Source organism: Gadus chalcogrammus, chromosome 23 (assembly GCF_026213295.1).
Source record: "Gadus chalcogrammus isolate NIFS_2021 chromosome 23, NIFS_Gcha_1.0, whole genome shotgun sequence".
In the NCBI taxonomy this organism is placed as follows: Eukaryota; Metazoa; Chordata; class Actinopteri; order Gadiformes; family Gadidae; genus Gadus; species Gadus chalcogrammus.
In genome coordinates, this window is record NC_079434.1 from 10,335,268 (window position 1) to 10,350,267 (window position 15,000).

General features: G+C 47.4%; 2 protein-coding genes across 3 annotated transcripts in view; one reads left to right on the plus strand and one right to left on the minus strand.

Moving 5' to 3' along the window:
* Nucleotides 1-6,913, plus strand: part of LOC130376752 (collectin-12-like) — a 31,117-nt gene extending 24,204 nt beyond the window's left edge. The window contains exons 4-10 of one of the 2 annotated variants that reach the window (XM_056583608.1): nucleotides 599-685; nucleotides 941-1,975; nucleotides 2,260-2,739; nucleotides 3,041-3,177; nucleotides 3,692-3,801; nucleotides 4,871-5,016; nucleotides 5,256-6,913. In XM_056583608.1, coding sequence (XP_056439583.1) covers nucleotides 599-685; nucleotides 941-1,975; nucleotides 2,260-2,739; nucleotides 3,041-3,177; nucleotides 3,692-3,801; nucleotides 4,871-5,016; nucleotides 5,256-5,281 — 2,021 coding nt within the window. In that variant the 3' untranslated portion in view covers nucleotides 5,282-6,913. The remainder of the gene's footprint in view (nucleotides 1-598; nucleotides 686-940; nucleotides 1,976-2,259; nucleotides 2,740-3,040; nucleotides 3,178-3,691; nucleotides 3,802-4,870; nucleotides 5,017-5,255) is intronic. The other variant, XM_056583609.1, reaches the window with a different exon arrangement.
* hacd1 (3-hydroxyacyl-CoA dehydratase 1) overlaps nucleotides 5,904-15,000 on the minus strand; it is a 9,627-nt gene continuing 530 nt past the window's right edge. The window contains exons 2-7 of the mRNA XM_056583611.1: nucleotides 13,507-13,624; nucleotides 13,399-13,417; nucleotides 13,099-13,187; nucleotides 12,815-12,936; nucleotides 9,478-9,656; nucleotides 5,904-8,911 (exon numbers count right to left, since the gene is read on the minus strand). Of these exons, the coding sequence (XP_056439586.1) occupies nucleotides 8,829-8,911; nucleotides 9,478-9,656; nucleotides 12,815-12,936; nucleotides 13,099-13,187; nucleotides 13,399-13,417; nucleotides 13,507-13,624 (610 nt within the window). The 3' untranslated portion in view covers nucleotides 5,904-8,828. The remainder of the gene's footprint in view (nucleotides 8,912-9,477; nucleotides 9,657-12,814; nucleotides 12,937-13,098; nucleotides 13,188-13,398; nucleotides 13,418-13,506; nucleotides 13,625-15,000) is intronic.

Here is a 15,000-nt window from a genome sequence, read left to right on the forward strand (position 1 = left end):
CAGGGTCAGACATTAAGGCTTAAATGTCCCCTTTAAGTTCCATAAATGCCCCACGAATGTGAATGAAGGGACGGACCCCCCGGCCCCAGCCGCCTGCTCTCCCTCTCCTTGGTGAGCTTCTGTCTGGGTAACCATGTGTGTACACACAGGATGTGATGCAAGTACTTCTCAGGACATGCAATGCAACTGTTAGACAGAACATTAGATCAGTATAAATACTTATACTTATGTCATTCCGAGGGGTAGTTTTGCTCACAAGAATACAAACTCCTGCCTTCTTCGATGTGTGGTTGACACTCTGTACGGGCGTGTGTGTGTGAGTGAGTGCGTGCGTGCATATGTGTGCGTTTGTGCATGTGTGTGTGATTGTGCGTGAGCATATTTGCGTGGACATTGGATTTGTGATAGTTCCTTTGTGTGTTAAGGAAAACAGCATCTCAATATATTTTTATACAGTCTCCTTGTCAAGATATGTACATACGTATACATTTGTAAGATGCCTTTTGGCTGTCAGCAGGAGTACAGAACAGTAATGCTCATTGGTATGATCAGCAGTAGCATGCTAACCCTGGTAGTGCCTGTGTTGTCTCATCCCCAGTGATGCAGCGGGTGGACAACGTCACCGAAGGAATGACCAACTATGGAGGGAAGATCATGGCTGTGGAGACGGATCTGAAGAAGATGGGTGGGCTAAACACTGCACTACAATAAAAACACCTCATAGAAAGACAATACATCCAGCTCCACAACACAACTCAATAACCAGAAACAACCAATACGGTTGTTTTTGAATTTTCGCGTCACAAAAGGACATGAATTCTATGCGAGCAAAACAACATGAGAGCACTCTGTGTGCTTTGCTCTGTAAAGAAATATGATGCTAACTACAAGCTAAATTCTATGACTCATTTCTTTTTCAAACCTTCCTTCGGTTCCGAAGAGGGGGAGAAGTCGGACAACGCCAGCTCGGAGATCCAGGCCTTCAGGAACAACCTCCAGGCCCTGCAGAGCCAGCTGACGGTGGTGGCCGAGCGCAGCAGCAACAACCAGGCCGTGCTGGGCCAGCTGAAGACCTCGGGCCTGGACCTCCAGAGCAGCCAGGGCTCCATCCAGGGCCTGCTGGACAGCAACGCGGCCACCCTGCGCTCCGTCAACGGCTCCCTGCTGGCCTACGGGGGCACTGTGGAGGGTCTCCAGGAGGACACCACGCGGCTGCAGACCGACCTCCAGGAGCAGGTGAAGCTCCAGAGCCAGGCGCTGCTCCGCATCGGCAGCCTGAACCTCACCCAGGCCCAGCAGAGGGGGCTGCTGGTGGGCCTGCAGCGCTCGGTGGAGGACACCAGCCAGGCTATCCAGAAGATCCGCAACGACTTCCAGAGCCTGGAGCAGAGCCTGCGGCAGACGCGCTCCGACTCGGAGTGGCTCCGGGACAAGGTGGAGAACCTGCAGGTCCTGGCGTCCAACGCCTCGGTCCTGGCCAAGGCCAACAACGACAGCCTGGAGGACGTGGGGGGCCAGCTTGGCTCCCTGGCCGGCCAGCTGCAGAACGCCAGCAGCCTGGCCGACGGCCACGAGCAGAGCCTCCGCGAGTTGATGGACCAGCAGAGGGACCACGACAACCGCACTGCTGGCCGCATGGGCCAGCTCGAGTCGCGGCTGGACGAGTCGGAGCGGCGCGTGGACCGCGTGATGGGCAACATCAGCTTCACCACGCAGATGCTGGGCTCCATCAACGTCAACCTGAACGGCCTGCGGAACTGCGCCGAGACAGTGGGCCGCCACTCGGACCTCCTGCTGGGCCTCAACCACAGCGTGACGGACGTGCAGGGGCACTCGGCGGACCTGAGGGCGCAGCAGGATGAGCTGTCCACGCGGCTGGACTCGGAGGTCACCAACCTGTCCATCGTCATGGAGGAGATGAAGCTGGTGGACAACAAGCACTCGCAGATCATCACGAACTTCACCATCTTACAAGGTGGGGGAACACACTGCTGCTGCTGCCCCTGGTCTGTGGACGGGGATTTGTGTTGTTTTGCGTTCTGTGTTGTCATTAGCCTACTGTAGGTACTCCATGGGTCTCTACGTTGCCCTATTCTAGCCTTAGTAGGTACTCCATGGGTCTCTACGTTGCCCTATTCAGCCTTAGTAGGTACTCCATGGGTCTCTACGTGCTTGCATACATTAGTTAGCCAAAAGTCCCCAGAAGACCCCAGTTCCGTGCCGTATAACCTGACCTTCACTTGTATCCCTGTGTCTCAGGTCCGCCGGGTCCCAGGGGCTCAAGAGGGGACAGGGGCCCCCAGGGACCCCCGGGTCAGTTCGGCCCTATGGGGGAGAAGGGGGACAAGGGGAGCCCTGGCGTCCAGGGGCCATTGGGAGACAAGGGCTCCCCAGGACCCCCAGGACTACCAGGGTTGAAGGGTTCGCAGGGTTCCCGCGGCAACCCCGGCTCCAAGGGCTCCCGGGGGTCGGGGGGCAGGGCTGGGGGCCCGGGCTCTAAGGGAGTGCCGGGCACCGCAGGATTGCCAGGAAGAGACGGACAGTCGGGGCTTCAGGGGCCACAGGGGCCACAGGGAGAGCCGGGGATCCAAGGGCCGATGGGCCCCCTGGGGGACCGGGGGCCCGTGGGGGCCCCCGGACCTCCGGGGTTACCAGGACTTCCTGCTCGCACGCCACCCATGCCGCTGGCGCTGGTGTCCCTACAGAGCCAGGCCCCTGTGCCCACCCTGTGGGCCCCAGGTAACACGTCAACAACACGTTCCACAGCCAGTCAAACATCAACAAGGAGCCTGTTTTATAGCATTAGACCCTATTCTTTACATTGCTTCACGCCATCTGCAGCTTAACCGCTTAATGTGTTCTACACACACATAAACGTGTGTGTTATGCCAATGAAAGGTGTGATAACAATGGTACTCAATTCTGGGAAAGGATTGTTCTTGTCACCTAATGGAGAATAAGACCAACAGGAGCTAGGCTAACCCTGTTTCATAGTGTCCATAGTGTATTGGACTCAGAGGTTTGGTGTGTGTGTCCACAGGTTGTCCCCCAGACTGGATCAACCACAGGAACACGTGCTACTTGTTGTCCAAGGACATGCGGAGCTTTAACGACGCTGAGGCGATCTGCGTGAAGAAGTCCGGGTCTTTGCTGGTCCTGGAGGACGTGGAAGAACAGGTGAATACGGATATATCATCCATAATGTATAGTTGAACATGTATTTATATGGAATGGTATTCTATCACTGATATACTTATATACATATGATTGAAGTGCCTCCTCGACCATTGATTATTGTGAATGTATTAATTTAGATAAATGTATTAGCTTTTGTCCAAGGTGAATTGCAATACTTTCTAGAAACAATATATAGAGAAGACATCTTTCCTCTTATCTTATTCAATTTTTTAGATGCAGTCTTAGCAGATGTGTTTTGAGATTCGCCGGAGGATGTGTAAGAAATAGGGTTTCATCTTTCCTGATGTCAGTGGAGAGCAACAGCCAACTCTCAAGGTTTTGTTGACGGGCACCCCCTCATCCCTTTGAACAAAAGTTCCTGCAAAATGTGTTCCGTCTTTCGGATGAGACGTTCACCCGAGATGGCATTCGTCACAGGAGTAGGGGGGGCCACGCCCCGGTGTCCCTGGCTAATTCTAAACCTAGCTCATCCTGGGTGTGTTTGCCTGCTCAGAGATGGCTGAGGGAGCAGATGATCGGGAAGGGGTACTTCTGGATGGGTCTGACGGACCGCCTGCAGGAGAGTGTCTGGTACTGGCTGGACGGGAAGCGACCAAGCTTCACGTGAGTTTGCAAATATCGGCCACAAGGTTGCTTCCTCCCCTTGGGTTTGGGGGAGTTGTTCCTCGCACCTTAGAGGGATCAGGGTAAGGGGATGTTGTATAATGTGGGGTTTTGAGACTGGATCTATGTTTATTAATTATATTCTGCCGTTTATTATATATTCGAAATAGAATTCACTTAAATTCATTTATTTTACTAAACTGAATACATCCAACCTCCAGCTAACCAAAACACTGAGGTCAGCCCCTCTACTTATCCCTGTTTACCCTTGTAATAAATAATAAACCATCATCATTTTAAAGAAATCCCATATTATAACGGGACTGAACCATAGACTGTAAAAATGATGGATGTAGTGTCCCTGATGTCACCAACTGGTGTACACATGAAGATCGTTATGAAGTCGTAGATTTCACTTTACGGGCGCCGTCATTGCTAGAATGTTTTGCAACCAGCAGCAGAAGCGATCCATCTTTGGCACATTGAGGGCGGGACTTAACGGTAAGGTGAATGGCCGCCTTGAAGTAGCAGTCTATGGCCAAAACAAATTCACACGCTCAGCATGTGACTCCTCAAACAACATAATATGGGGAGGAACTACCCACTGAGATCCTAACCCCACACAGAAGAAATGATTTGGCCTTGTATTACGAGAATTACTTTGCCCACTGAGAATTACTTTTCCCATTGTGGCGGATCTTTTTGCATCGGACCACCATTAGCCCCCTATAGTTAGGGTCATATTAGCAGCCTCCGCAAGGGCTGCACAACCAGGTGGTCATGGCTGTCACTTGCAAAGAACCAAGCTTCACGTCAGCTTTAAAGAGCCACTAATTTACCACCAGGTGTTTGTTTCACCACTACAATCCATTTAAAAATCTGCCCTTCGCTGTGACACATGATTTCGCTTTCTCACAGGGCAGGGCAGACCTTTTAATGGCTTGCAATGGCGAATCACACAAACACCTGGTGGTAAAATAGGGGCCCTTTAAACCCGTTGACTTCTGCTGACGTTGTGACCCCAGTAGTTAATGTTGAAGCTTTACCGCCCCCTGCTGATGTCCTGTAGGATGTGGAAGCAAGACCAGCCTGACAACTGGAGCGACGGCCAAAATGAAGGGGAGGACTGCGCTGGGATCCTCAACGACGGTTTATGGAACGACTTCTACTGTGAAGACCTTATGAACTACATCTGTGAGAAGCCCATGGAGAGCTGTAGGTGTCCCTCTTCGTCCACTAATAGCATATAGTCCCCTGATGAGCTCTGTGTCACTGTTGTTAGCATGTAGCTCTCTCTTTCTGTCTGGTTAGAATGCTTTGGTTCTCATTCAGCGGCCATGTCTATTTCTTTGTCTTCTTTCCGCTTGATAAACTGTTGTATCGTGCTGAGAAGGTTTGTGCGACCTCCATGTCGGCCATGTTTTTCTCATCCAACTTCCTGTCTTCTTCCTCAGCAGGATCCCCAGGATCGTCGCTCTGAAAGAGCAGTAAAAATGACTTGGTTAGTGGTTAGCTGTTGGCGGCCCACTGGCTTGCCGCATGGACAGCTCGTACGGAGTCAGAAGAAGGACAATTTTGGTTTGGGACTCAGTATGACGCCAAACCACTGCTCCACTGCTGTCCTGCGGAAACTCCGACCTACGACCCCTGATCCGATACAAGAGAAGGATTTATATGGATATTTTTTTTATGATGACCTGTAAAAGCGTTTTTTATATTGCTTTATTCCATGTACACCTGAATATATGAATGTATATTTCATTATGCATTTTTTTATATGATGCCTATACAGCCAAAGAGACTTAATTGTTCCTTACACAGAAAAATGATCATGTTACGACAATGAAAAGTGTGATTATGGATAATTTCTGAGAAACCCTCATCTCGCCGTTCTTTGCAAGTTCTCGTTATGTTAACCACATGAATGTCTGACTAAATCATTTTAATCATTTATAATGTAAAATAACTGTAATATTTACTACCCAGTGGGCCACTTTTGGTAAGCAGAATTTAAGCTGTGGGATGAAGCGATTATTATGATAGTATTTGCACATCAAATGGCAAGAGATAGATTTGGAGATTAAACCAAAGACAGATTTTTTCCAGCTCATTGATTTGTTTAATATGTGGCCATGCACTTCCTGTATCTACACAGGAAGTGTGTTCCAGGATTTCCCACCGTCTCATAAATACTAAATGAAACGAACCTCAAACAGAGACCATACTAAAAAACAAACACAAGCCATAACACAAACTGCACCAATAAAGACAAAAACAACACAAACCAAACATGTTGCGTCAACATCTTTTTTCCAGTGAGTGTTTTAATATTGAAATGCCATCAGGCGAAGCGTAACACTTTCTCTTCAGTCAAGCTGGTCATCGCCAGGTCTATCACAGAATGCACTCAAAGGTATTGTTGGATTTGATTTATTCATGGGCGCATACGAATGGATTCACATTTTTATTGTTGAAAAGTTGCAATGTTATTCACATATTCTTTTTCTCCTGTATAGTTGCTCACATTATTAGCATACCACGCCTTCAAGGCTGCTTCTTCCCGCCAACTTTTGGGACAACATTTCTAAGGCCAATCAACTCTCTCACTCACATGCTGTTTTCCATCTTTACGTTAGACTCAGATTAAAGTCACGCTCTTTCAGCTGCACAGAAGAAGACAGTGATGTTTCTATAGCACCTCTAGTGTTGGGAACTAGCTACTGCAGACCAGCAACACGACGTCCAATGAAGACTGTGAGCACGAATAATCTAACCGCTACGACTGTCTCACATTCTGCATCACGTGCTTTCGGACTGCAGGTCTCTACTCATTGGATTAAGATGTGCTCATTTTGATGAGGTAAACATTAACACAAAGAGAAGGTAAGAGTTGGTAGCAGCTCGTACGTTGCCCTTTGGACGGCATTTTTTCAACAAATCCTCTTAACTTGCTGCTCCTCTACAGACTAAGTGATATGTGAAAAATAAATAACGGTATTTTTACGAAATAAAACCTGTGCATTATTAACTGCATTTGTAATTTCAGATCGCTCCCTAGTAAAGTGACTGAACAGCCACAAAAAAGCAGCCTCTTCCATACGTCGGTGTAAAATGTCAGTTTCTTTATTAAAATAGACCCACCGTCGTCTCATATTTTCAATGGTTTATGTCTAGTTCTTGTTGCCGTAATATGTATAAAATAACTCCATTGACAACACTTAAAAAAAACATGTTTGCCAAATGGAAATGACAAGGTTAGTGTCTAGTCTACCGGCTCTTCTCCATTTATTTCATTCACCACTTCCTTCTGCTTCTCCACTCATCAGCAGCCAGAGATTTGTTGTTAGGGGTGCTGACTGAAGCTGTGATGTGAGGGGTGGTGACTGAAGCTGTGATGTGAGGGGTGGTGACTGAAGCTGTGATGTGAGGGGTGCTAACTGAAGCTGTGATGTGAGGGGTGGTGACTGAAGCGGTGATGTGAGGGGTGGTGACTGAAGCGGTGATGTGAGGGGTGGTGACTGAAGCTGTGATGTGAGGGGTGGTGACTGAAGCTGTGATGTGAGGGGTGGTGACTGAAGCTGTGATGTGAGGGGTGGTGACTGAAGCTGTGATGTGAGGGGTGGTGACTGAAGCTGTGATGTGAGGGGTGGTGACTGAAGCTGTGATGTGAGGGGTGGTGACTGAAGCGGTGATGTGAGGGGTGGTGACTGAAGCTGTGATGTGAGGGGTGGTGACTGAAGCTGTGATGTGAGGGGTGGTGACTGAAGCTGTGATGTGAGGGGTGCTGACTGAAGCGGTGATGTGAGGGGTGGTGACTGAAGCGGTGATGTGAGGGGTGGTGACTGAAGCTGTGATGTGAGGGGTGCTAACTGAAGCTGTGATGTGAGGGGTGGTGACTGAAGCTGTGATGTGAGGGGTGGTGACTGAAGCGGTGATGTGAGGGGTGGTGACTGAAGCTGTGATGTGAGGGGTGGTGACTGAAGCTGTGATGTGAGGGGTGGTGACTGAAGTTGTGATGTGAGGGGTGGTGACTGAAGCGGTGATGTGAGGGGGGTTGACTGAAGATATGTCAGGAGTGACACCACATCTGTGATGTGATTGAAGCTGAGAAGGGTTTTCATTGAGGGATGTGTGGTGACCTTATGCTGCGTTCACACTGTACACGTCCGCCGACCGATGACGGAGGGCGTGTCTGACGTATGGGTAACGCGATCTGATTGGCCGACGGGTCTGTTGCTGCCTGAAAAGTTAAACATTTCTCAACTTTTTGACGCAGGCAACGGAGCTGAAGGAACGGATTGACCCACAATGCATTTCGAGTGCGCCCCATGCAAAGTCAATGAGATCTGTTAACGGACGTGTACAGGGTGAATGCGGCCTAAGATGTGGTTTGAGAAGAGCTGACTGAAGGTGTGGTGCGAGGGTCATGACTTTTTTCCTGGGACGTAACAGGTGTCCAGTGATAGGTGAGCTCTTGAGATCACCAGGATTTGTAGATCTGCATTGAGAGGTCTCGTTCTAAGCCTCTAATCCTGTGTCCAACCGGAAAATAACACCATACGGTACCTGTTTCCACGGGATGAAGGTAATCCGATTTGGGGGTACCAGAGTGCTGTCTAGGGGTGAGCTTCAGGGACCAATGGTCTGTACCTCTTTGCTAAATTTCCATGATATGGTCGTTTTTAAAGAAGTGGTGTTATTGTCTTGGTGGTGCTGAATGTCCTCGGTTTATCAACTTGGATCTGTTGGGACGAAATGGGCAGGAAGGCGGGGTTGAGATGATGAAGATAATGGTGGTGGTGATGAGGATGGAGATATTGTATGTGAGGATTGTTCTGGCGGGGGAGCTGGTGGAGGTTGTGGGGGATCAGGAGTTAAGTATGGTGAAAGAGGTGGTTATTGAGACAGGGATGCTGGTAGAGGTGGTTGGGAGGGTTGAGACGGTTGTGGTCAGGGTGGAGGTGGAGATGGTATTGGAGGTGAGTAGGCTCTGCGGGCCCTTGGCAGGGGGAGCAGGGAGTGAGCAGCTAGTCGTCCTTCTCAACAATGACCTCCCCGTGCAGGACCTTCCTTCGCTGGCGCAGCATATGGAAGAACAGCTGAGGGAACACTGCAGAAGAACCACACACGGTCAGGACCACGCCCGTTCTCAGAGGAACCACAGACAGTAAGGTTTGCACACATTCTATAACGAATCCGAGCAGTAAGGTTCTCAGAAGGTCATATTCAGCGCTACTATGATTTACTGCTAATGCAAAATAACCGGATTAGCTGTAAAAATTGTTAAAATATGTTTGGGCTACAATACTATTAAGCCGACAAAGATTGAGAGAGAGATACATAAATAGACCACTTAAAGAAGGCAATTTTAAGATTTTAAGGTGCGCGCTACACGAGTTCTATAGACATCAATTATTAGTTCATCATAATACAAGCGACTCTAGAAAGGGTTATAGTGGCGATAGGGATTTGGCAAGGGTTGTTTGACCCCTGACCAAAAGGCTCAGGGTTTGATCCTCTAGGCATCCTAGAGCAAGTTGTCTCCTAACCCCTACCTGCTCCATGATGACGTGTATCTGAATTCACTCTAGGTCGCTTTGGATAAAAGCGTCATAAATACGGCCACGTCTACGGCTGCTTTGTTTGACCGACGGCGGGCTGGAAAGCGGTTCTTACGTGGGATGTAGGACAGCATGGCGATGATGAGGAAGTAGTAGTAGTCGAAGGAGACGTTGTACTTGTTGGGGAGGCGGAGGGAGTACATAGCCGTGCGTCGTACAATAGGAAGCGCGGCGTAGATGGTTAACAGTTCTCCCACGACCCCCAGTGGGTACAGGACGATGAAGAGGTTATACCTGGAGCACAGGGAAGAGTGTTAGGACCCTCAACACACAATCATAGTAGTGGTAGTGTAACGAGAGCAGGGATTCTGTTGTTAGTACTGTGTGAAATACCTCTATACCTGGGGGAGATCAGATGGGAATACTTTTATACAAGAGGATTACCAAGAATCTAAACATACACTTGTAGCTCTTTGGAAGTGTAATTAATTTCAATTGGAAGTAGTAGTAGTAATATAAATTGTACTGTGTAGTTATTGGAAGTTGGCTAGTATTAGCTATCCTATTTTTTGAATCGGCATGTTGTAAGTCAATACTTATTTGTCCTACTTTGTTCTTTGTCAAAATCTTTTTAGTTAAACAAGCTTTGAATACTTTTTCTGAAGTATATTTTTTCCCACATTAGCCATAATCGAATGACACTTGTATCAGCAGAGAACATCATTTCTAAAATGTAATTCGCATATAATAACAGATTCAAGACCCCGAACACCAACATAGAAACATTCAACTTGTTGCAATAGTAGACTACCAGCATGCAAATGTCAAATATAGGCCTAACCGGCAAGCTACAAATAGGCCTTTCTGAGTAAAATATGACACATTATCATATAATGTCTTTAACAAAGCATTGAAACTCACACGTTTTTCAGTTTTATTCATTTGAATTGTCTTGAACAGGTGGTATACGTTCTTCTTAGATCGTTTGATGTAAAGCATCGGCTGTACCCTAAACATCTGTGTTTTAATGTTTGGATTCCAGCCAACTGGTGTTTGATCATTGGTGTTTTGGTCTCAAACTGTGAAGAAACAACAGTCTGGCCATCTACAAGTCCCTGGGTTGGGATGAGTCCAACACTGGGAGGGCTGCATGGATCAGAGACAGTGTCCTCCTTTTAGCGATAACAACGTGATGAATTCATTAAAAAAGATGCCTTAGGGGTCTTCGGTGGGGTGTTTGGCAGCAGTGTTCACAGAGCATAGGGAGGTAGGAGAAGAGAGGTGAGGTGTTTTTGGATGGACTGAACCAACGGAATTCGGTAGGAGACCCGTGCAGTAATTAATCCACCAGCTGGAGCCAAGAGAAACACTACCCTTATAGGTTACTGTACTGTGAAGGAAAAAACATGCAATGTATGTAGCTAATACCATGTTGTCTAGCAGGTCTGTGTGGTGGATCAGCTTAGCTCAGGAGGTAGAGCAGTTGTCTTGTAACCGAAAGGTTGCTAGTTCGATCCCCAGCCCCTCCTAGCTGAGTGTTGATGTGTCCCTCAGCAAGACACTTAACCCTAACTGCTCCTGACGAGCTGGCTGGTGCCTTGCCTGGATGACTCTGCCGTCGGTGTGTCAATGTATATATTAACCGATGTAAGTCGCTTTGGATAAAAGCGTCTTTGAAATGCCCTAATTGTAATTGGTATAGTGTGCTTGTAGCCTACTGTTAATGTAGCCTAGCATGTATGTAGCCCAATATGATTCTACCTAGTGTTTGTTTATGCTGCTGCCGACCCTGGATGTAGCCAGTTTGTAGCTCAGCATACATGTAGCCTAGTGCGGATTTACTATAGCTTGAATGTAGACAGTGTGTATTTAATATATCATTGATGCGACCTAGCAATTTTGCTCCTAGTGTTGTTCCTAGTGTAGTCTCTACCTGGATTTAGCCCAGCCTTGCATGTTTGTAGCACAGCATGTATGTAGCCTAGCATAGGGCTATGGGTATGACCGTCAAACAGGATTGTGTTTAGGTAACCAAGCACGGGTGTAGATCGAGGACTCACACCAGTTGGATGATCTACTACATCATAAAACTACAACCTAGCTATTCCCTGAAGAGTGCAATACAGTCCCGGTAGAGGCTTGTCTGCTCCACATTATTCTTATTGAACACGCAAAGTGAGTATAGACATGGGAGGATGAGGTGTGGAGGGGTGTGTTTATGAGAAATTAAGGAGTATGTGTGTGTGCGAGTGCATTAAAAGGTGGTTTGGAGCCCAGTCAGCAGGGAGTCCAGACAGAAGAGATTGGAGCTCTGACAGGAAGCTATGTAGCGTCTGATAGGAGTCTTATCAGAAGACTAATCATTTTTAGTGAATATAAAGATACGTCTGTTAGGGTACTGATTTATCTATATAACGCTGTTATTTCAGGGTTGGGGTCACCAGTCATTCTTAAAACTATGTTCAAGACAGTGCTGAGATTCTGGAGCGTTTTCCAGAAGGTGAAATTATAGGCCAGCATTCCACGACTAAGACAGATGGTCTTAAAAAAACAGGAGCAGCTGAAGGGTCCTCACCTACTCCCACCCTTGGGTCTCAGGCGAGAAGGGGGTGGAGAGAATAGCAACAGTTTGCCACAACGCTAACAATCCAGAGCGATGGCTCCCAGATAGCTGGCATGCCTACTGAGTGGTTTCCTGACTGAATTAATGAATTAATCTCCAAATGTTATGCCATGCCTCCAGTAGCCTCTTGCTAACATCTCGCTAGTCGTTGCAAGCTCCTTGCTAGCCTTCCTCTAGTCCCTGCTAGTACGTTGCTATCCTCTAGCTTGTCACTCCTAGCAAATTGATATGCCTGTCACTAGCCACTGACACTGCTATCTCATCAGCCTCTTCCAGCTAATGGTTCATCAACCGTAACATACTCAGATGTGGGATAGAGTCACCATCAGACAGCTGACCAATCAGTCACTCAATGACGTTCCTCCTTTATGTTTTAATAAGGGTTGTCGGAGCAGAAGAGGTGCATGCTGGGAGTAGGTGTTGCCTGGAGTATGTAGATTGGTGGACGAATATGCAAATGTTATGCTCATCCCAGTGCTAATTAATACACGCATTTGACCCTACTTTCTGTCTGGGTGGGTGTCGGAAGCATGCCAGGGGACAACAAGCAGCATGACATCTTCGTGCACAACCCTAACTGACATGCAATATTTGTCACGGCGACTATCCCACGCTAACCACACAACGGCATTGCGTGGTTCCAAACCCAAACCTTTTTTGGGGTAATTTCTGGGGTATGAATATGAGGCAGGTCTAGTTGTATCATGTGGGGGATCTTTACAGGACATTTCAATTTCTTTGCAATTTTCATCAAAAAATGTGGACCGAAACGGGGTCGCGACTCGAGCCAGAGGTTGGGAACCACTTCCCCCACACACACACACTCCACCTGGCCCATTTGATGAAGTAAGGGACTTGGTGCAGCAGGTTGAAGGTGTAGTAGGAGTATCTAGTGATCTCCGTCACCGTCCAGACCACCAAGAACAGTATCACACTCTCCTCACTCTGGACCTGAACACAGTTTCCAGATAGCGTTGTTATTATAAAATAAATATAAAAGTTTGCCACAAGAAAACAGCTGCTCTGTTTCATACATGGTCATGTTCTTGAGTTTAAAAAATTGATACTTCATAATATAAAGCCATGTAGACAATAGATATAATTTCTCCTCACCTGTCTTATGCTGCTTGCGATGAACCAAACCATGAAGATCCTTGAGCACACTTGAACCCCCGTCACAATCACAGACGTCCTCACAATACCTACAGCCAGAATATATTCATGACTTTCATGTTCACTACTGTAGCATATTAAAATCTTTTGGTTGGGGAAACAATTTGTATTCGAATAACATGTATCTACTTATTACAGGAACACCCATTTCCAAAAATGAATGCAATACACTTCTATAGAAAGAAGCGATACTCTTCCAATAAATATGTTTTCGCAGAAACTGCATTATTGAAAACTCACCAATGGCGCAGTGTCCCACCTGCAAGCAGACACAAAGACATTGTAAGTACTGGAAGACTGGGCGTTTTAAACTATAATGCTTTTTTATTATGAATGGTATTTCCTCACCTCAACTAAAGCAGCGGTCTGGAAGAACTTGAGTGTCTTAGCTATGCTCCTGTAGAGCCCCCTGTGGGTTCCTTTCTGGAGGTAGAACCTCATCATGGTGATGGCTAGAACCAGCCACCTGCAGAACCACAAAGCAAGGTAAGCGGAAAGCAACACGTCGCCTCATTGAGTGATGATTGACTGAAGTCAAGGTTAGTTTTATCGATAAAGCACCCTTCACACTGAAGCCATTTAATGGGCGATCAATAAAGTACAGTGCTTAAGCGCCATGGTGCCTAACGAATAACCCTGGAAGCCGCTTCCCCTTGCTATGGTGCCTAACCCTTGAAATCGCTTCCCTGTGCTATTGTGCCTAACCCCTAACTCTTGAGGCTTCTTACCCGTGCTACAGTGCCTAACACTAGACTATCTAAAGTGCTACACTGTGCTATGGTGCTAACCCTAACTCCCTGATCTTCCTAACCCCTAAACCCTGAAGTGGTTTCACCCTTTAGGGCTTTACAAACTATTAGTAATATTCTGGCAAACAGGAGACATGATCTTTAGATAGCATTAATTAGGAAGCAGCATGTGTTTGTGTTTAAAAAACTACAAGGCTTGTGCCAAAATAAACTGACGTGTAGAGCGACTTATGTCAAGATTGTCCCAATATACAGCAGATGCTTTGAAACTACATAACCTACAACTGTAATGATAATGGCCTTGCATATGCCCTCAGGCCTAGGCAGATAAAAGAAAATCAATCATTATGATCACAGGATCACTGTCGCTCTCTTCTTGTTCAAGTTGAAAGTTACTAGTTATATCCATTGTAGCTTAATGGTGCTCATTCATTTCAGCCATTCCAAATTGCATTCTATCTCTATAGACCTATATATATATAGTAGGCCTATACCAAGTCAACGAGTTCATTTAATTTAACAGACAGTACTGGGACATCGGCAGAGGGCTCGGCTCGGTGTGTCATTACTTGTTGATTGTTATTGTCGGGTTTCAGATGCAGGGAAACGGATCACGGCTGTTTGTCTCCCAACACCACGTTGCGTTTCCCCCCGCGCACAGTATGCATTCACCGTGCGTAACGGTGTGTTGTTTACAATGTAGCCTACATCAAATTTATGCGCCGATTAAAATGTGCCAATGTAGCGTTTCCCTTTCTTCGGGGCGGGCTCCAGTGTCAGCGGGCTGTCTATACTTATCACTGCAACTGTCGGCAGCGGATCGGGCCGTGACGGTGACGCGCGCACAGCCCGCCCTATTTGGAGAGGCTTGGCCGGCGTCAATGGCTGGCCCCCGGCTGTACAGCTGAAATAAAAACTGCAGTTTGACTCCTCGTACCCCTGACCCACATGGACACACTCACAAATCGACTCGTTTACTGTTCACTTTTGGTCGCGGGGGGTCAGAGGTGTGACCAGTAAAGGGTCCGGGGGGGACTCTGCCGTCCGGCAGCGTACTATAAACAGCAACGCGTCGTTTCTCTCATGCAGAGCG